The sequence below is a fragment of the Camelus ferus genome, chromosome 27 (assembly GCF_009834535.1).
Source record: "Camelus ferus isolate YT-003-E chromosome 27, BCGSAC_Cfer_1.0, whole genome shotgun sequence".
Lineage (NCBI taxonomy): Eukaryota > Metazoa > Chordata > Mammalia > Artiodactyla > Camelidae > Camelus > Camelus ferus.
In genome coordinates, this window is record NC_045722.1 from 15,498,152 (window position 1) to 15,519,657 (window position 21,506).

The window sequence follows — 21,506 nt, forward strand, 5'->3', positions numbered from 1 at the left end:
TCTGGGAGCTTGGTAGAAATGGAAATTTCCACATGCATCCCAGATGCACTGATTCAGAAAGTCTGAGATTGGGGTCCGGCAGTCCGATACTCTCTGGGTAATTTTGCTGCCAGTGAAGGTTGAGAACTACAACCTTTGATGGATGGTGACTATGTGTGTGGACACCTAGAATATTGGGGTGTTCACCGCCCTCACCCCCACCTGGCCCTGCTGGGGATCAGAGACCCTGGGAGTTTTATAAAACCTTGGATTTCTGGCTTCATCTCAGAGCGTGGGAATCTGTATTTTTAACAAGTACTCCAGGGGATTCTGAAATGCAAACTGTTTTGTTTTTTTTGAATTGTGGTAGCAGAAACCTGTTAAATATTGTATTCTTTTATTGAAGTATAGTCAGTTTACAATGTTGTGTCAGTTTAAATATTGCATTTGTTTAATAACAACTGCATATCTAGTTGGTGCAGGGTGAGGATACGTCCTCTTTTCCTCCTGGAGTTGCAGCTCCTCCCTCTCTAATTATTGAGATGTTTCCATCAGTCCTGTTACCCAGTAAGTACAGACAGTCGCTGCCTTTAGCAGCGTCTTCCTCCCGCCAGATTGCTCGCTGCCGCATCAAAGCCACAGGTGGGTTTATGGCCTCGTGCATACTTCCTTAGTCCAGCTTCTCAAAACTGGGTTTCAAGTGAGTGAAGGCATTAGCCTTTGATCTCACTGATGCGCAAGATGTGCAGCTTAACCCCTGATCCAGAGAGGTGTCGCTGGGGCCTCTGGCAGGCCACGGGGTCAAGGAGGTAAGGGCCTTCCTACTTCCTGTCACCCCTGTGGTTCACTCTGCAAAGAACAGGTTGGAGGCAGGACAAGAACGGCAGGCCCAGACCTCATCTCTCTCTAGAAAAGCTGATTCTTTTTTGTTTTGCCCGCAGCTCTCTCCCTCTCCCCCCCATTCTAATCTGTCATCATAAATGTCCACACCTGCCTGGTATTTTATGACCGGGCACACGTGCTGGCACAGAGCGGCTGTCATGTGTCAGACATGCTGCCTAGTGTGGATGCCACAAAATCTCGTGTCAGAAATGAAATACGGCTTCTGCTCCATCCCTGCCCATCCTTCTTCCCACTTCCCTTGACCTTCACTCCCACAGTGGAGGTCATTCGGCTGCAGACCCTCCAGCCTTCTGCATGCAGGTGACTCTGGTGCACTCAGGGGATCCTGCCCAGATGTGTCCGCTTCTGCATCTGGCTTCTTCTGGGCATGGGCATCTCTCAAGACTAGCACCCAGGCCTGGGTGACACCCCCAGGGCCCCCCACCTCCCAGGGAGTCGGGCTGTTTACCTGTGCTCTCCTGTCTGTGTTACCTACCCTAAGCCTCCGTTAGAGCATTTATTCCCTCCTGCTTGTGTGTGTTACGAAGGAGATAAGGGGATAAATGAAGCCTTTGTTTTCACTTGCCTAGATCTTTCAGAAAGAACTTCTTTGGAAGCATTTGAAAGCCACTTGAATGAGACCAGGACTCCCTAAACTTTTCTCAACAGCTGCCAATCTTTGGTGCTTGAAAAAGAATCTGATCACATACTTAAGGCTGCAGTTGTGAGCTGACCTTGGCTGGCCTTGACTGGAAACACAATGGAAACAGGAATCAGAATTGGAATGCAGCAGTAGAGGGCTGCCCAGACTTCCAGTCCTCGGTAGTGACCAGGGACCTGCCCCAGTGACAGGCACGGCTCTGCAGAGCTTGCTCACCCCAGGACCAGTGCTGACGCAAAGGCTGCAGTCGTTTGTGTTGTTGTGTTAGTGCTGTGCTGCTCCCGCCTGGAGGTCACCCAGGGGTCTTTAACAAAATCCCAGGGCCCAGGCTCACGGAAGGACTAGGCATCTGAAATGTTAATGCTTCCCAAGTGCATCCAATTTGAAGGTAGCACTGAAAACACCTGGGTTAAAGGAGTCTGTTTAAATGCATGGGGTTGAAATGAGGCAAAGATGAATAACCTGGCTACTGCCCTTTTTTATCATAAAGGTAAATAGAGGCATGCCTATCATCACAGGTGTGTGAGATGTGCGTGGATACCACAGAGGGGCAGTGGATGCAGGGATGCTGACACCAGTGCACGTATTTATACGTTCGGAGGAAGGCTCGATCCACGTGCCTCTCCTTCCTCCCTTTCCTTAGCTGCACACCCAGTCGATCAACAGAGCCAGCCCAGTCTCCTCAAAGATGTAATTCTGCCTCTACAACGCTTCTCAGATTATCCTGTTCATTTCCATTGCTATGGTATTGACTCAGGCTGCCTTGCCTTGTCTCTCAATAATAGTCCAGCCTTTTTCTCTTGGCATTCACTTCTTCATTCTTCCATCATCTGTTCTCCCCATGATATACCCGTGTCATTATTTTATTTTTAGAGCATTTGCTATTCCCCATGCCCACAGATAAATGGTGGTAATGGTTGTGGACAGTCTTTATCTAGCATTTACATAGCCACATGTTGACTTCTGGCACCTGCTCTAAGAGGTAGCATTCCTATCCCCATGTTACAGAGGGGATAGTGAAAGCACGGGTTGACTTGGCCAAGGTCACACACAGTCAGGGCGGCCTGACTTTCTGACCCTGGAGCTTTAGCTCTGCACCCCTTGGCTTCCTTGCCCCTCCCGATGATCTCTGGCCATGTCGGGAAAGGCTGTTCTGTGCTAAAGGATTTTTCCTACATTATGTCTGATTTTCACATCCATCCTGCCAGGTATGGAGGTATTCCTCTACTTCACAGAAATTAAGGCTTGGAGAGGTTAAGTAACTTGACCAAAGTCACAGAGCTTTTAAGGAAATAATAGGTGGGGTTCCTCCCTGCATGCTCTGCATTCTTCCCGCCACATGGCACAGGATTTTCTAATTCATAGGGTGGCATCTGTGGCCCAACATACTCTGTCGCCTTCCTTTCCAGCTCTGTATTTTCTACTCCATTATTAAATCATGCCACTCTACTGTTATGCATGCTAGTCCTGGAGTGTTCTTCCCTGCCCAGCCAGGGCTGTCAGGCTTCCCACAGCGGACTCCTATCTTGCCGGTAATACCCTATGCGGAACCTACAAACAGCAGGACAGGAAGGCCTTTAGCATTTTCTCTCCACCTCAGGGAGCCCTAAAATAATGCATCTCCTCTTGACCCTCCTAGTGTGATGGTTGCATCATGAACATAACAGGTTACTAACAGACATGTCTACCTTTCTGCCAGGTGGCATCTTGAGGCCAGGTGTCCTTATTTTTCTATCTTTCGTGTCTAGGGCATCGCCAGGCCCACTGCAGATGTTCAGTAGATGTTTGTTAAACAAATGAAGGGCAGATAAGAATACAAAGGTGGAGGAAGTCGTAAAACTGTTTCACCCAAGGGACCTGGGTGGGGCTAGAGAGCCCTGAACAGTCGGGGATATACTCATTCGGTGGCCTATAGGGAAGTGTCCGTTGTTTGGAAATTTCCCAAAGGAAGCAAAGAGCTAGTGATTATCGTAATATGCTAATCTAGCTTGTCCACTTTGCCGCCCAGGTTTTGGTCTTATTTTTATTTTCTTCAGGTGTGCTTTGCTGATAACCTCCTGGTAAAAAGCCCTGGAACTCCATATCCTCCAGTACAGACTTTATAAATAGAATGTAGCTGGGAGACAGCATGTGAAAGCTGTCGACTTGGAGACTTTATCAGGACCCTTGAGCCGGAAACAGGGGGCCCCTGTGGGGAAGGGGGAGGTTGTGCTTCGGCGTAGAGGCAGACCTTCAGGATGGAAACAGGTGCCAAGAAAGACTTCATTGCCAGTGGGAGAGTTAATTCTTTAACCCTTGAGTTAGGGTTATCATGCTAAGGAAACGGGCTTTGAACCCTTCACGTTTAAGTCACTTTGCACGGCTGGTGAAAGTACTTCCGGGGCGGGGGAGGGCCCGGGGAGGCGCTTCCGGGGCGGGTTCCGTGGGCACCAGCGCTGAGACTGCGTTTTGTACCTCGCAGGTGAGCGTCCTCACCACCCTGGAGCGAAGGTTCAACCTGCAGAGCGCCGACGTGGGCGTCATCGCCAGCAGCTTCGAGATCGGGAACCTGGCGCTCATCCTCTTCGTGAGCTACTTCGGGGCCCGCGGGCACCGGCCGCGCCTCATCGGCTGCGGAGGCATCGTCATGGCCCTGGGCGCGCTGCTCTCGGCGCTGCCCGAGTTCCTGACCCACCAGTACAAGTACGAGGCGGGCGAGATCCGCTGGGGCGCCGAGGGCCGCGACGTCTGCGCCGCCAACGGCTCGGGCGGCGACCAGGGACCCGACCCGGACCTCATTTGCCGCAGCCGGACCGCCACCAACATGATGTACTTGCTGCTCATTGGGGCCCAGGTGCTCCTGGGCATCGGTGCTACCCCCGTGCAGCCCCTGGGCGTCTCCTACATCGACGACCACGTGCGGAGGAAGGACTCCTCGCTCTACATAGGTAGGAGCTGCCCCAGCGCCGGGGGCGCCATTTCCTTTGGGTTCGTCGTTTCCTTTGGGTTCGTCGTTTCCTTTTTGGGTTCGTCGTTTCCTTTGGGTTCGTGCTCTGTGTCAGTCCCTGGGGCATGTTAACAAAGGAAGGAAAGGTGGGCGCCCTGAACTTTTGGTTTTGCCTGAGCGCTGGTTCTGAGACTGGGCTGCACGTCTCGGGTGTTTTGAAACATGTTGATGCCTGGGTTGCAACCCCAGAAATGCCCATGTAGTTGGTCTAGGGGGTGCATCTTGAACATGGAGCTTTTGCTTTGAAAAGCTCCCCAGGAAAAGAATCCCATGTGCAGTGGAATTTGCCCTCTGCTGACCTAGAGCATCAGCAGACCTTGCATGGGAAGACATGGTCAGGAGGAGTTTTATGTTTGTTTACTTGCTTTTTGTGTTTGTGTGTGGACTTTGCACTCTCGGGCATTAACCAGGGAAGTCTGCTTGGGGGGGGGTCTACACATTGGAAACCCCCATTTTTAATCATCAAAATAATCTCCTGGTCATTGCCCTATTGAAGGTCAAAGAGGTGATTGCATGCCCAGTGTTTGGTCTTACTCAAAGCTGGTGACGTCTCATTTTTTTTTTTCTGTGACGTGGGTATGCACAGGAACTGGATATTTAAGAAGAAATAAGGCACATGTGAGCTTTGAAAAAAATTGTTTTGTACTATAATGGTTTCTCATATGCTGGAGTGATAGAAGCCGTTTGCCAGTGTGGGGTTAAGAAACATCTACGGGGTGAATTGCTCTTACAGCAAATGGGGTCCTCAGTCACTGCTTCTGGGCACTGTCAAGTAGTCATTAGTAGGGGAGGGCTGGCCCCCAAATGAGCATCTCCATCTCCTGTTTATCAAACCTGATTTTGCCTCCCACCAGCTGTTGGATGGTATGACATCTCCCCAGTCCCTGAGTGCTAAGCTTTGAAAAAAATTACCTCTCCCTGTGGAAGCTTTGTGCCTCCCAAAAACGGTGTGCCTCAAAGAGTATCGAGTTAATTATAATTTGGAGGTTTAGGTTAAAATCAAATTTGAGCAGAATTTGTCAGAAAGCTCCGTACCTGCCAAGGTTCCACCATACACTGCCCCAGCTTTCTGAGACAGGAGGGTTGGGAGCAGTGATACACCTGAATGGCGATTTTCCTCTGTGACTTTCTGTCTCAGCTGTGGAGTCACTGACCTTATTGGATATGTTTGTCGGAGACATAGGTTTCAGCCCTCTATGAACAGGCTCTAGGCAAGAAGGGTGGAGAGTATGTGCGTCTCCATCCAGGGGCTGGAGCACCTGTGGGCCTGGTCGTGACCTGCCCTTGGAACACAAAGTGGAATATCGCTCAGGTCAGAGATGGCTGGTCCTTCCTCCCTGTGGTTCGCGGTTTCCATAATTGTGTCTGAAGGTGGGCACAGCGGGGAGAGGGGACTAAGGAAATCGTTTACACTTTGATGCTTTTAAGGCTTCCATGAAAGCCACTCCATGTGAGTCTTTTACAGACCAAGACCTGGGCCACAGCATGTAGCCGAAATAGCCTCCCAAGGTCCAGCTGGGCAGTTGATCTCTGACTTGACCGATGCCACCCTGGGACCCTAGGATAGATGTTTCCTGCTAGCGGTAACAGCAAGTGGATAAACCAGAGCTCACGGAAGGAAATGGGCAGTAAAGTGCTAGGTTCTTGTCCCTAACGATGAAATCAAATAGAACATTTCTCCCCAGAATCCCACCGTAAGTTACACTAGTGCTAAATCACCTCTGCTTGGGGCTTCCTGTCTGGACCAGTAGGCTCAGAGCCCTCTTCTGGAAGTTGCCCTGATGAGTTGGGCAGTGGTATTTCCTGGCACTGGATGGGCCCTGGTCTGTATGTGCGAAGCTTTAGGATGGAGAGTCATTCTGGTTTTTTGGGAGGTGGAGGCATGGGTGGTAGGGCTGACCGTCAAGGCACCAGGCCTCTAGCTCTGAGACCTTATCTGTAGGCTTTACAGTGAGTTTTTGGTAGGAAGAACGTCTCAGCCAAATTTCTACGTGGGCATCCTTTTCCTCTACAACAGTTAAGTATTCACAAAGTTGGGAGTGTCTGTTTGCGTGGTGCGTGGACATCTTGGTGGCATCTGGCCAAATTCCAAAACATGACAGCACAGGGCTGCAGAGATGGCCTGCCTGAGCGTCTCTGAACTGGTTTCATGGGTCTGGTCTGAGTTTCCAGGGAGCAGCAGAGAGCAAGCCTTCTGCACAAATTGGCCTCTGTTAAGTGGCCTTTTATTCCATGCGCGGTTTGAATTTTCTAGGAACAATATAAGAAGACCAAGGCATAGGCAGAGCATCACTGGTTCAGTCATTCACTGTCCAGGTCATAAAACGTGTTTGTGAGCATGAGGATATGTTAGCACTTATCTCATCTAAGAGGGAACTAGTTCCTAAAGCCACTTAATTTTGCTTCGGGAAGTTATTGGAAGGGAGGAGGTGCTGAATGGTGATGAAATGAATGATGGCCTCTTAATTCCCTTCAGAGAGGAGGACAGTCTAAAGGTACTGGGACTGTGAGTGTCCCTGGGTACCCGCTGGGGTGGAATAGCATGTCTGCTCCTGGGTCCCAGCTCCTGCAAAGCGGTTGAAGACAGAGAGGCCCACACCCAGCCAGACCCTAACGTGTGAGTGTGGCCAGGAGATGGGGAGGACTATAAATACTGCTCACGTGAAGCCCAGCTGTTCCCAGCCACTCCTTTCCTGTGGGTGTCAGCAGGGGAGGGGTGGGCACCTATGCAGTGCTTGGGCCACAGGCCGCTGGTGACAAGCCTTGGGTTGCCTGCCTTGTGGGTCACCAGCTGGGTGCTGTCTGCCCATCTGTGGCCGTGTCCTAGACCCCCTCCAACCAGAGGGGCGTGAAGCCTTCCACCTTGAACCCAGCCGATACTTCCCACCCAATGGATTATTTGCTTTGTCCTCTTCCGGCTGAGTCTCTGCCAAACGCCTGGATTCCTCGATGGGTCGTTCAGCAGGGGCTTCTTGGGCTGGCAGCGTGCTGTGGCCGCTCCACCCCCGCCTGGGGAGGGAGCCAGGGGAGCTCATTACTGCGACAACTCCCGATGAATGGGGCTGCAGCACTGCTGGCAGGCGCACAATGTGGAGCCCAGCCCCATGGCCTGGCTAGACAGTGACCTGTGGGTGGCACGTGGCACTTTCTTCCCAGTGGGACTGATGAGGCAGAGTGGCAGTGGGAACTGTTCAGTGGGGGCAGAGGCATGGCTGGGGTCCAGGAATCGACCCCCTGGGAGTCTGCTTGTGCCACTAGCCCACGTGGTGACCTCTCATTAGCTCAGTCTTCCTAGCTGCCCCCTTTCTCCAAGTTCACAGCATGGCAAGTTGGATTGTATTGTAGGCAAGAATAAGAGGGAGAATGTCGCGGACTCACGGTTCCTGTCCTTTCGTGGGCTGCATGGTGTCACTTGTCACGTGGTTGGTGCCTTGTTTTGTTTGTTTTTGCTTTTTCCCAACAAGAGACGTAAAGAGTTTTTAAATAACTCTATTTCTAGTTTAAAAAGTACATGTTTCCCGTTGACAACTTTGGAAGTATAGAGAAAGAATCATTGAAGGATAATTACTCTTAGCTTTATGGTTATCTAAAGTTATTTTTTTTGCATTGGTATACTTCTATGCTTTTCTAGACACAACAAATGTGTTTAAAGTGTTTTTTAATAAACAATGTTTTGCAACTTTATTTCTCCTAATAGTTCATATTTCCCCATGTCCCTAAATATTCCTCTCTGGTGTTATTTCTACATACGTAATATTGCCTTGTGGATCTATACAGTGATATTTAATGCCCTCAATTGTTGGACGTAGGTTTTTAAAAATTTTTGCTGTTAATAATGCAACAGATGGGTGAGCTGTGATTCTGAGAGGTTAAATAACTTGCCTAAGATAATGAATGGGGCTGAGCTTCGGGTCTGAGAGTGATGTATTTTCCAGGTATGGCTGGGATCTGTGACAAGGCTGGAGTGGGGGGCAGAGGGTTGGTGGGCAGTCCAGGGGGTCAGGTGAAAGTCAGGGCATTCTGCAAAACGGCTTGAAGCCTTTAGGAAATAAAAGTCAGAGGAGCCAGGAAGATGGGGTGGGGAGCGGTGTGTCTCAGATCCAAGGGGAGAGGTGCAATTGGAATGGAAAGTGGGGGTCAAAGGCAGAACAGAGAGTTGGGGGGGGAGGGAAGGGAGTCCTGGCTAATGGTTCAAGTCAGGATTCTGGAAGGAGGTTGTTCCTGTTTTCATGGTGCTCTGAGGAGAGATGGGAGCAGATCAGAGCTGAGACTTCTGCAGCAGGGGCAGCTGGTGGATTCTGTGTCCCCCTTGCCCGTCCTCAGAACTGTGGACACCGTACCCTCATGTGGCTGTTCATTCCATTTTGGAACCACAGAGACATTAGGAAATTGCCCTTATGTTGTGTTAGAAATCTGTCTCCTTCTAACTTTCCACACGCTGGTTCCAGCTCTGCCCTCTGGGCCCACCCTGAGAAATTGTAATCCCTCTTTCGTGTTTTGATAACTGCACAGGTGACTGGGCACCGCCTTCTCATGGACAGGGAAGGGTACCTAGAACTTGGTCTTCCATGCGAGGACCTCTGTTCCTTGCTTGATGCGGTTTCCTGCCACACTGCAGCCACTGTTTCCCTCTTAAAGAGGGGCGCCAAGGTTAGGGGGCTTGAAACCAGGACACAAAGCCAGGTGACTGGAGTATGCAGGATTTGGGTATCCTATTGGTTTGCTAGGGCTGCCCTAACATGGCACCACAGACTGTGAGTGGCTTAAACAAGGGAAATTTCACAGCTCTGGAGGCTGGAAATCCAAAATCAAGGTGCCAGTAGTCTTGGCTTCCTCTGAAGCCTCTCCTTGGCTTGTAGATGGTACCTTCTCCTCTCTGTCTTCACATGTCTTCCCCCCATGGGCGTGCATCTCTGGTGTGTTTGAGTGTCCAAATTTCCTCCTCTTATAAGGATTCAGTCAGTTAGATTGGTTTAGGGCCCCCCCCCCCATGTGATCTCATTTAACCTTAACTACCTCTTTAAGGCCCTATTTTCAAGTATAGTCACCTACTGAGGTCCTGGGGGTTAGGGCTTCAACATAATGAGTTTTCGGGTGGAGATGATTCAGCCCATCACAGGGGCCAGGGTACCACGATCAAACCGAACTAAGACTTCCCTGCCTCTTCTGCCCTTTTCTCTAAGGATCTGCGTTGTCATGTTTGTTTGTTTGTTTGTTTGTTTGTTTGTTTTTCTCCAGGTACTCAAGGAATTATTTGAGGATGTAGGTTTTTTTTTTAACTTTTTATTTTGAAATACATTATAGAATCACTAAGTTGTTGCAAAACACAGAAACGTTCCCTGTACCCTTCATCCCATTTCCTCCAGTGGTCACATCTCTCATAACTTAGTGCAGTATCAAAACCGGGAAGTGAACATGGGTACGGTCCATGGGGTTTATGCAGATTTCATCAGTTTTGTATGCATTCCTTTGTGTGTGTGTCTGTGGCTGTGTAGTTCTGTGCAACTTTATGACATGTGGATGATGCTTTAAAAATGCAGGGTGGGATCAAGATGAAACCAGATTGTTTTGAGTTGTGTGAGGGTTTGGCAGACGTATGTACATGTGACACCGACACACACACACAGGAAGATGCGGAGACAGAGAGAAGGCTGAAAGTGGAGTGGTAACTGGCTAGAGGAAAGGGGTTCTGTGAGGAGGGCTTCTGCATTCTCAGGAAGAATGGCATCCTTGCAGGGTCCGTAAATACACAGACCAATTCCTCCAAGTCGGGTGGCACGTATATTAGGCACAGACGTGCCGCATTTTCTTTGTTTGATCACTTCTGTTGAAACCCAGTGGAGCCCTCCAGTTCCAGTTAAGGATGCAAAGAGAATTATTCTCAGATTTCATCTGCCAAGTGTTTGTTTAGCACAAAGGTCACCCGAATACCAGGCAGCAACCAAAGAGAACCAAATTTCTCTTCCGAGCCCTGGGAGCCCCGAGTTATCTTGCTTCTGATGAGTTTTTATTTTAACTTGACATTGGATAAAATGTATTTTAACTCTCCAAAGAGTGCAGGTCGGGTATGGATCAAATACACTGTGACTGTAGTTCATCTGAAAAAATAATTAAACAGCCATCCCTCGTGGGAGCCAGCACAGCTCATTGTATGCTTGCAACTTCATTGATATTGAAGTTTCCCTCATTAATTTCATTTCTTTCTTTCTTTCTTTTTTTTTAAATCAATGACACTGTAAAAGCAGTCAGTTTGTTTTGGCTGTGTTCCACTCCCTCTCCCCAGTAGCTGGTCACATGCGGTTTTCAGTGTGTTTTAGCACCGTGCTAGGAGACGCGTGTGGCTTTTTTTTTTTTTACCTGTCTCTTCCATATTGCCTGGGCCAGTGGGTGTTTCTCATTCATTGTCAGCCACTCATCATTCATGCCCCACGATTTATGGAATCACTGCCTGGGTGACCTTGGACAAGACTCTGAGCATGGGCTCTGGAGTTTGAGTCTTGAGATTCAAGATACGTTTCAGTAGACCTGAGCCTTTTTCCTTATGAGTAAACTGAAGCTGGGATCTAGTTCGCAGAGCTTTGCCTGAGCATCAGGCATTATGTCTGTGGTGGAGGTGGAGGTGGAGGTGGAGGTGGAGGTGGAGGTCCTGTTGATTTCTGTGGTCAGAGCATCTCCATTTCCAGATGTCCACACGGAGGCAGGAATAAGCAGTTGGCTCATTTAAACATGCCGGTAGGTCTTTTGACAAGAGTGGTCAGATCTTGATTTCCAGCCCGGGATGTAATCCATCTAGTACATCTGAGAACAGCAACCTCTCCAGTCTTGAATTAAAATCAGCAGGGCTCTTTTTTTTTCCTACAGACCCCTTCCTGCAGCTCATCTCAAAGTATGGAAAGTGCAGAGCTGCCCCAAGCAGCAAGCAGTCTGGTTTGTATTAAGCTGGAGACGCCCCTGGAGGAAGGCCATTGCCCCAGCGTGGTACATCGGCCAGCTTTTTGGGTTCCAGCACATTGCTTCTTACTTTGCTTCTTAATATCGGGTCAGTTTTGTTTTTTTTTTTTTAAAGACTGCGTTCTTGTTTGAGTAAAATTGGGAAAAACAAAAATAGAATAAGAAAACATAACTAATGTGTAATTCAGCTACCTATAGAAAATGACTGTCAGCGTTTTGGGATATTTCATTCCAGCCTTTTTTCTTTGTATTTATTTTTACTTAGCTGAGACCACATTCTTAAGTAAATCAGCTTTTTATCAATGACAAACTTTTGTGTATATTGTAAACAGTAACCATCACTTTAGATGCTTGCATAATAGCTTGTTGATCTAGAAATGCTGGAATTAGCTCGTTGGATATTAAGGTGATGGATACTTTTGTGACTATGGCCTCATCCATATTGGCCAAAAATCGTAAAAGCTCAGGTTAGTTGCGTTAGGTTGAGTGGGAGCTGGAAACCAGCCACTTGGGTCTTGCTGTGGCTTTTTCCGGGAGGTAAATGAGTCAGGCACGAGGGTGTCAACTAAGAGAGGCTCTGGGCCGGCCATGAGCATTGGTGCCCTTGTTTTTGCCTCCCCTCTCCCGACATCTGCTGCCCAGGGTAGCCATCCTAAGGGCTGTGGAAACTCGGCGACCACAACGAGGGTGTGTGGAGGCTGGGGGACCAAGGAGCCTCGCCCCGTAGGAACTCAAAGTCCATCTTGCCAGATCTTCTGATGTGTAAGAGAGACCAGAAGTTCATATTTTTCAAGTGGAGTGAGTTGCCTGTTCATTGAAATCCTCTCCAAACCTTGGTGGGTCGATGACCTTAGAAGCCAGCTCGACTCCTTCAGGGGCTTCCTGTTTTGAGTTCTTTGCTCCAGACCATCAATTTCAGGTGACATTCACCTTTTGAGTCGCAAATAAATGAAACAAATAGGAAGGAAGGAGGAAAGGAGAGCAGTTGCCCATCACAAATGCCACAGCCAGAGTAAGCGGTGCTGTCCACCGTGGTTCTGAAGGATGTGGGCACTGGGCTGGAGGGAGGGGGCGGGGCTCTTCTACACACACAGGACAGTGTGCAGACATGAGTGGAGGCCCACAGCTGAGTGGGATGCCCAGGGTGCTCCGCTGGCTGAGGCTCTGTTCCTGCCCCCTAAGCGTGGGAATTGCAGAGTGGAAAAGGAAGGAAACCATTTGCCCCAGCTAAGCATGGGCTTAGAGAGGAGAATTTTACTCAGGGTTCCCTGAAAGGAGATTGGAATGCAAAAAACCAATACCACTGGAGGCTGGTTGGGGCCTAGGGATGTTTACTGTGTGTGTGAGAGAGCATCTTTGCTAAGGGACTTTAGAATACAGCATCGAAGTGTTAGTGAGACAGGAAGTAAGACCTAGAGAAGATTCCTGGGAAAGAGGAAGAGTCAGACCAGGGAATTTTCCTTCCATAAGTGCCTCAGACTCTTTTACTGCACCCGACTAGTGAAAGCAGATTACAGTCAAAAAAGATTTCAAGATATTTTCCTGAATAACACGTGCACTTTTTCTTTAGTTTGTTTCTAGACTATTTACTTCCTTTCTTAGAATAATTGGCTTTGCTCCTTTTCTTCCCCCTTCACCTACAAGAAGCTTTGCGTGAGAGCAGATGCCAGGGTCTGGTTTCTGTAGAGGATTGTGACTTACTATTGTTATCATGGGATTAGAGGTTAATGGCCTTCCTCTTCAGTGGGAAGTGAGTTCTTCATGGCTGGAGGATTCTTTAGTGTTAACATGCCTCACATAAGAGTCTTTGTTGTGGATGTTTGCCTTTGTCCAGAACCTCATTTGTTTTCACTGGGAAACTGCCTCTCCCTATCCCGGGTGGTTCTTGTGGGCTGCAGAGATGATCATGTGGTCCAGGCACAGCCAATCAGGATGCAAAGAAAGGCTCTGGTCTGCAATGATTGGCCCAAGGAGTGAGACGACTTGAGTCCACCATGAGGTTTGAAAAATGGACTAGGGGGTTGGGGCAGCAAGGGAGAGACAGATGGCTTTCTCTTCTAGGGCTGCTAGCTGTAATAACTGAGTGCTCAGAGATCCCAGTGTCCATCTTTGCTGTCACATGCAATGAACTTGACCTAGGAATGAAGTCAGCAAAGGAAACTAGACCCAGGAAAAGAGAAGGCAAGAGGACTCCCTGGATCCAGCTCTGCCTGAAGCTTACTTCCCAGTTAGCATTCCCCTTAGAGTCTCAGTTACTTGAGCACATAAATTATCCTTTCCAGCATTTGCATCCAAATATTTTGAATTAGGATCCTGCTTAATCAGGCTTAAATGCCCGATCATGTCATGTAAGAGTTGGACTGGATTACTTTCCTCTTGAGATTTGAGCAAGCATCTTCCAACTGGGATGAGAGTTTCTTTCCACATGTAAGGCAGTTGTCCTCTGATCAAAACACTAGCGCTTTTGTAATACCAACAGTATTCACTGGTGATGTTCTAAAGAACTGAAGAACTCCTGTCTTTACACATACAATCAAAGGATTAGGTTAACAATTCTGGTTTTTCTTTATCTCTTAGGCATCTAAGGTGCAGGATGGGGATCCAGAGGCCAAAAGTAATGTCTCCTCCACTTTCTCCTTACCCACTTCCAATCCCCCCTCAAGAGAGAGAGAAAAAAAAAAAACCAAGTAAAAGAATTTAAAAATAACCTGGTGGCAGGCTTTGTGCAGGAAGAGTCAGTGTTTAATAGCAAACCGCTTATGTGGGCAGGAAACCCTTGAGCCTGTGAAGCTTATTCAGTGTTGCTGTTTACTGAACCAACCTGCCTTCTCTATATGGATACAGTTGCCAAAGCTACCTGACCTGCCTCTAATGACTTGGTGTCGTCAGGAACGAATAAGCTCAATGAACACCTTCCCATCCCACCTCTGCTTCGCCATTTCGTTTTTGCCAAACCGGGCGTGGGTGTGGGGTGTGTGTGTGCACGTGTTTTGTTTTTTTGTTTTTTTTTTTTTTTTGGCTCACATATAAATAAAATCAGAAGGTACTAAAGCATTACGTGGCCAGTGGACCCTCATGAAAACAGGTGTAGTCTTTAGAGCTGGGATCTGTGAATTTGCCCCAAGAGCATCAGGAGAAATTGAGGGCTACTTAACTGGGTGACTTGAAGCCAAAGTTTCTTGGACGTGCTTTAGGAGAGGAGTCCACGGCCCTCTAAAGTTGTGTGGAGGTGCATGTGCACCTTTGTGGGGAGGCTTTCACTGGATTCTCGAAGAGGTTCATGACCCCAAAAAGGTTAAAACCACGGAAAGCTTTTATGTAGAGCAGACCCTGATGACAGGCGATTCGGGATGAGATAACCCAAGACAGTCGAGGTGACAGGCTGTATGGAGTGACCGATGGCATTTGGGGACTGGAATGTTGTTCACTGCTCAGCCCTCAACTTGATCTGCTCCCTGGGGAGCCACTGTACTTAGAACAGGACATATTTGAGCATCACTTAGGCGACTGTGAGTGGGAAGTCAGAATGTGTCCTCCGTGGTACTGGAGACGCCCTCTCAGCCCTTGTCCTCCTGTGCCGCCCTCTCCACCCCCCAAAAAAATTTCTTTGAGGCAGAAATTTTCCATTCCTACTTTGAGCCTGACTGTGGGTGTTGGGGGTCATATTCAGCAAATTTTCCGTGCCGGTTTAAACTGATGTGCAGATAGGAAAACAAAAAAAAAATTTTTTTTTTTTTTTTTTTGCTCTAAAAGCAAAAACATTTTAAAAATGCACTTGGATCATTAATGGAATCTGACCCGTCAAAGTCACAACTTTCCATGTGTTCTTACTAAGAAAAATGTTCTTGGGGCAATTAAAAACAAACCAACAAGGAGGCAAAAAAAGTGTGAGGGACCCTGAAAAACATCTGAGGACATGAAGGAACTTGGCAAACAATTATGGATAAAAACTTTATCCCAAGGTTTTTGAGATAGTTGCTGCATTTGAGAAGCCTTTTTGTCTCTTAACGATGACTTTTGCCTCTTACTTCAGGCTTGGGAGATGGAGGAGGGCTGGGGGTTGAGCTCATCCTAATCTCTCTCCAAGGAGAGCTCCTTCTCTCCCTTTCTCTCTAATGTTCTAAGCATGTGGTCCAAATGGATGTGATTTCCCACTGCCTCCCTTTCTGGGCGAGGCGTTATTACCCTAAGAACAGTCACAGCTGCCCACTTGCCTTGCTGGTTGTTAATGGAGTTTACAAAGGGAACTTGGCTTCCCAGCAAGAGGCCTCATTAACACAGCAAGGATCTAATAGATTCTAAAATTGTGCATGGACGCTTGGAACCTTTTGAAACCCAGTGCTGTCTATTCTTAGGTCTCAATCATTTCACCTGCCCTGGCCTCAGTCTGTCTGTTTGTATCACAGGGACAGGAACCTTGTCTTCAGCCGGCCTGAGCAACTGTCTAGATTTAAGTAAGCACGAATGCCTGTGATTCTGGAGCTAAAGACAAGATTCAAAAGCCCTCAGGCAGGATAAAGGAAGTAATATCTCCCACATTGGTGCTTGTATTTTTTTTTTTTTTTTTGGACTGGCCATGAGCAAGTGTTTAATTCTAGAATCCATTGTTGCCACAAAGAAAACTTAACTGCTGTTTGCTTATTTAGAGAAATGTGAGTTTGAATAATGAGCACAAGGCTGCACCAAGTTCTCCTTTATGGGGTCTCCTCTCTATGACAGAGAACAGGAGCTTTGCCTGTGGTCTCTCGCTTCTTACTCCCAAAGCCCAGGGAGACGGGGGCTGGTCTTCTCATTGTACGTGGTGCACATGAGGAAACTGATGCTGATGGAGATTAAGTAGCGTGTCCGGGGTCCTAGTGATGGCAAGGCCTGGGTTATAATCCTGGTTTCCGTTATCCCATATCTTTCCCATCACATGCTCCCCTCCCCGTCCTTAGATCCTGCGATGTTCCGCCAGGAAAATACAGACCCCCACGTGTGCCATGCTCAGTGTTAAAGGTGACTTAATCCAACTATCTAATTACTTCTCTCTCTCTCTCTCTCTTTTTTTTTTTTTTTTTTTTTTTTTTTTGGTATCCTGAATACCCAGAGATGCTGGTTATTTCAGCAGTAAAGTATGAAAAGGTGATGAGTTTCTAGGCCGGGAGAGGTCTGATGGGTGTAGGCTGCTCAGGGCTTGGCTTCCCTGTGGGAATTTTTAAAACTCTCATCAGATAAAGCTTTCTTCCTACCACAAAACTGCCATGTGACTAGTTTTCATAATCTCCCTGTAGAAGAGCGAGACAGGCGCGCTCAGCAGACGGTTTCATTGACATCGGAGGCCTCGCAGCGGGTGTAATTGGTGCACATTCAGCCCTGTTATGCAACTTGGACTTGAATTTTTTTTTTTTTCCCACTCCCAGGCTTGGCTCAGCTGACTTGCTTTTCTGTACAAGTTGGGGGTGACTGCTAGACCCACAGCTGGGGGCAAACATGGTGAGGAGGTAGGGTAAGGCAGACTTCATGGATCATGGATAAACAGATGAGAGAGAAGAGGAGCAAGTCAAGAGCAACAGGTTAAAATAAGGTAGTTCCCAGGTCCTCTCAGTCTGAGAAAATAATCGGCCTCCCCAATTGTTCAGCCTTGTGAGGTTCTCAAGAACTTGATGAGTAGACCGCCCGTGGAAATGACCTGTGTTAGCAGGAGAAGGTGGTTCCAGGATGGCCCAGAGAGTGGCGGAGTTCTTCTTAAGCCACTCTGCAGGACACCATGTCCTCTCGGAACACTCTTCCCTGTACAGGCAGACCTAGGAGATACTCCGCATTCAGTTCCAGACCATAGCAATAAGGCGAATATCACAATAAAGTGAATCACACGAATTTTTTTGGTTTCCCAGTGCATACAAAAGTTATGTTTACACTATACTATAGTCTCTTAATCTCTTAAGTGTCCAATAGCATTATGTCTTAAAAAAAAAACCCATGTGCATACCTTAATTAAAAAATACTTTATTGTTGAAAAATGCTAACCATCATCTGAGCCTTCAGCAAGTCAATCTTTTTGCTGGTGAAGGGTTTGAAATATTACAGGAATTATCCAAACATGACACAGAGACGCAAAGTGAGCAAATGCTGTTGGAAAAATGGTTCCCATAGACGTTCTTGATGCAGGGTTGCTGCAAACCTTGTTTGTAAAAAAATGCAGTATCTGTGAAGCACAGTAAAGCAAAGTGCAATACAGTGAGGTCTGCCTGTATGTCTTCCAGCCACACTTGACTGAGATCTTGTTGACTTGGAGACAGATGACCATTTTTTTACTAATCTACCTGGGGGAATAGAGAGAGGATTCAGAGGGCTGAAACTCGATGTGAGTGACCAAGTATTCAATCTAGGAATTTGGGTGCAAAGTTGGGAATTGACCTACCCCAGCTAATGACTCCAGATCCGTATTTCTAGTTTTTTTTTCCTTTAATTAAAAATGATTTTAATTTTGGTTAAAAAATAAGTCATGGCATAAAATTTACCATCGTTATCATTTTTAAATTACAGTAGTGTTAAGTATAATCACATTGTTATCCAACAGATCTCCGAAACTCATTGATCTTGCAAAACTGAAACTCTGTACCCATTAAACAACTCCCAGCCTCTGGCAACCACCCTTCTACTCTCTGTCTTCCTGGATTTGATTACTCTGTGTACCTCTCTTAAGTGGAATCATACAGTATTTGTCTCTTTGTGACTGGCTTGTTTCACCTAGCGTGATGTCCTCAGGGTTCATCTGCATCGTAGCATGTGTCAGAATTCCCTTCCTTTTTAAAGGCCGAATCATAGCCTTTGCATGTGTATACCACATTTTGTTTATCCATTCATTCCTTGATCGACCTTTGGGTGGCTTCCACCTCTTGGCTATTGTGAATACTGCTGCTGTGAACATCTGTGTGCCACTTATTTCTGGCTTGTTAAGTGACATCTACTTGGGTGTCAAGCTCAGTTTAAATCCCAAATTTAACTCCTTAATTTCCTCCCAAGTTTACTTTGACCTCCCTTGTTTTTTTTCCCTTCCATGCCCTGCATTTAAAAGCTGCCAGCTCTTACTGACTGGTAATAACTCTTGAGGGTCCCTTGTGTCTGGTTCCCAGTCCCCTCCACACTCACTGCCCCAGGCCAGGTTCTCAGCACCTCACCTGGACAGTTGTGTCCCCTGATGGGAGGAGTCCCACTGTGCCCAAACTGGCATCTCCAAAGTATCCTCCACAGTGCTAGTGCTTCAGAGCAGCTTCTAAACTCTTAGGAGCCTGGAGAGAGTGCATTTTTCTGGAACCTTGGTTACAAAACTTCTAAGGCATCTTCATGAAATTTAATTGAATTTTATTACGGGCCCAGTGGATAATAACACTATAGTTATGTATACTAATATAATGCATGTGTTTAAAATAATAGTTCTGTAATTTTCAAGAGATTTAAAATAACTTGACCCCCTTTTCACAAGTTGAGACATGTTAAATGTTGCTGTCCACATTTTATTCATTCACTTATTGATTTAACAAACATTAAGTGAGAAAATACTATGTGTCAGTCAAGATACTGGGGATACGTGGAGGGACCAGACCTGGAACCAGCCTGTAAGAGCAGTAATACTGGTGAATGTTTATCAGCACTTTCTGTGTGCCAGAGACTGGCCACATTCTTCAGTGTATTATCTGCTGTGATTCTGAAAACAGTCTCTTTTAGTTAGGTTTCATTGTCTGCATTTTATGGAAGGGAATCAGGGCACAGATTGAGTCACCTGCCTAAGAAGGGACAAACTGGGGATGTGAGCCCAGGGAATTTTTTCTCCAAGGAATGTGTTTCTAGCAAACTCGATCAGCAGCGCTCATAAAAAGTGAGAGCTTGGAAGCTCAGGAGGGCAGAATGAAACACCGGGCTGATGGGAACCCTTACATGTATTTGTATATGTGGAGCCGGGAAATAATGACCAAATGTGCTCAGGGATATTTTAGAAGTGTGAGTAATGATTCAGTACTTTGCAGAGTGACACGCTGTCTTCCAAACCATGGCTGATGTTAGAGAAAAGAAGCAATGATGTTCTGCCTGTTCTTAAAGCAAGGACTTGTGCGAACTCCATTTTTCATTGGTGTCAAATGCTGTTCCTTGATGTGGTGCATTATCCAGGCAAGGGAATAACGTGGCTAAGCCTCTCACCCAGGCTCAGAAAGGAAGGCAGTGTCTGAACTGGCTGTCTGGATGTCTGGGGGAAGCGATTAGAGAACTCACAAGTGTTTGTAGCTGGGGAGGTGGTGTTGATTTCCTGTGAATCATGGAGGCCAGCCTGAGAGGGACCACCAAGCACTGTGTGTGTGCGTGTGCGCGCACGCATGTGCTGTGACAATGATGACTTAGAAAGCTGTGGGCGGTGGGCAGCTTCTGCAGGGGAGCGCACACTGTGTGGTGGGCACTGAGCTCAGTGATGCCCTTAAGTTTGCTCCTTTTTGTTTCCTCATGACTATTTCACAGAGCAGGAAACTGAGGCTCAGCAGAGTGCAGTACCCTGTCCCAAGTCACATCTCTTGGTGAGTAAGTGATAAGGTCTGAACGTAATGTCTACTGATTGTGTCTGGCCCAGAATTGAGACTTGGGGGAATAACTGATTTTTTTTTTTGTTGTTATGGGAAATCTGAGACATACCCCAAAGTTGAAAGGATTGTTGAATGAACCTCAGTGTGCCCATTGCCCGATAATTATCAACACACGGCCTTTCTTGTTGCATCTGTACCTCCACCCAGTCGCCCCCTCTTTGATTATTTCAGAAATTTCAGATGGATCATTCTATCTGTAAATACTTAATATTTATCTCTAAAAGTTAAAGACTCTTTAAAAACGTAATCACAATACTGTTGTCATGCGTTAAGAATTAATAACAATTTCTTAATATCTACAAATATCTACTCAGCGTTCAAATTTCTCCAGTTGTCTCAGATAAAAAAGTTTAATCAGATCCCCAAAGCTGTGTTTTGTAATTAGCTGCCTTGAAGTATCTTCTTAAAAAAACTTATTTGAATTGAAGTATAGTCACTTGACAGTGTTGTGAAGTATTTTTTTATCTATAGGTTTTTTTCTCCTTCTTCCTTCCAGATTAGAGAAACTGGATCATTTATCTTGCAGTTTTGTACAAGATGGGTGGTTGTTTTGTCCCCTACCTGCATTTCTTGTAAGTTGATTGTTATAGAGGACTGATCAGATTCAGGTTTGATTTTTTTTTTTAATAAATTTTTTTTTTTACTGATTTATTATATAAGGCCATTAAAGGATATGAATGATGCCAGATGAGGACATACACAGGCTGAGGTCCCAGCAGGGGAGCTTCTGGCCTCATGGAACTTGGTGCCCAGCACAGTGACACATGGAAGCATTGTGCTTCCCCGACATAGAAGCTCTCTGGAAAAGGGACCAAAAAGCTGTCCTTTTGGATTTTTAATGGAGGTTTTGGTACATAGTCATGATTGGGTAAATCATTGGCCAATGACATTGATTCACCCTCAAGCCTCCCCCTCCCCCCCACCCCGTTTAGGGAATCCACTGCTTTTATAGCAAGCAGTAAGCAAGCCTGTTTTGGGGGCAGAAGTTCTCTCGTTCCTCAGGGTTCTCCCTGAGAGATGGCGGGGCAGTGGATGGCCTTTCCTCCTTCTCAGACCTGGAGGGTGTGTGGGAGCGTAGAGGCCCTTCAAGGGCTGCTTCTCCCAACACTTCTTTGCACCTGTCTTACTTGCTTTAGAGTCAGCTGGGTACCCCATACCTTTCTTTGACAACCTACCACTTTTTAAGACACTTGCCAATGTCCCCTGACATATTCACTCCAGGTTTTGTAGTTATCAGATTCTAAGTAGGGTAAAAAACAAACACTAAAAACTCAGTGAGATCTCTTGTGAAGGCCACCCTTAACAAATTGTGAACACTCGCCACATTGCAAACCTATGGATTTTTGTTTTTATTTGTAACAGTAACTTTTTGAAACCAGCCAGAGGGAGGAGTGGACAAGCATCGATCAGCGTCACTTACTACATAATAGGA

At 46.9% G+C, this 21,506-nt stretch overlaps 1 protein-coding gene across 1 annotated transcript in view; it reads left to right on the forward strand.

The window, feature by feature from the left end:
- The window catches only part of LOC116660243 (solute carrier organic anion transporter family member 3A1-like), a 115,038-nt gene that overhangs the window by 53,611 nt on the left and 39,921 nt on the right, over nt 1–21,506 (forward strand). The window contains exon 2 of the mRNA XM_032469106.1: nt 3,984–4,449. Within this exon, the coding sequence (XP_032324997.1) occupies nt 3,984–4,449 (466 nt within the window). The remainder of the gene's footprint in view (nt 1–3,983; nt 4,450–21,506) is intronic.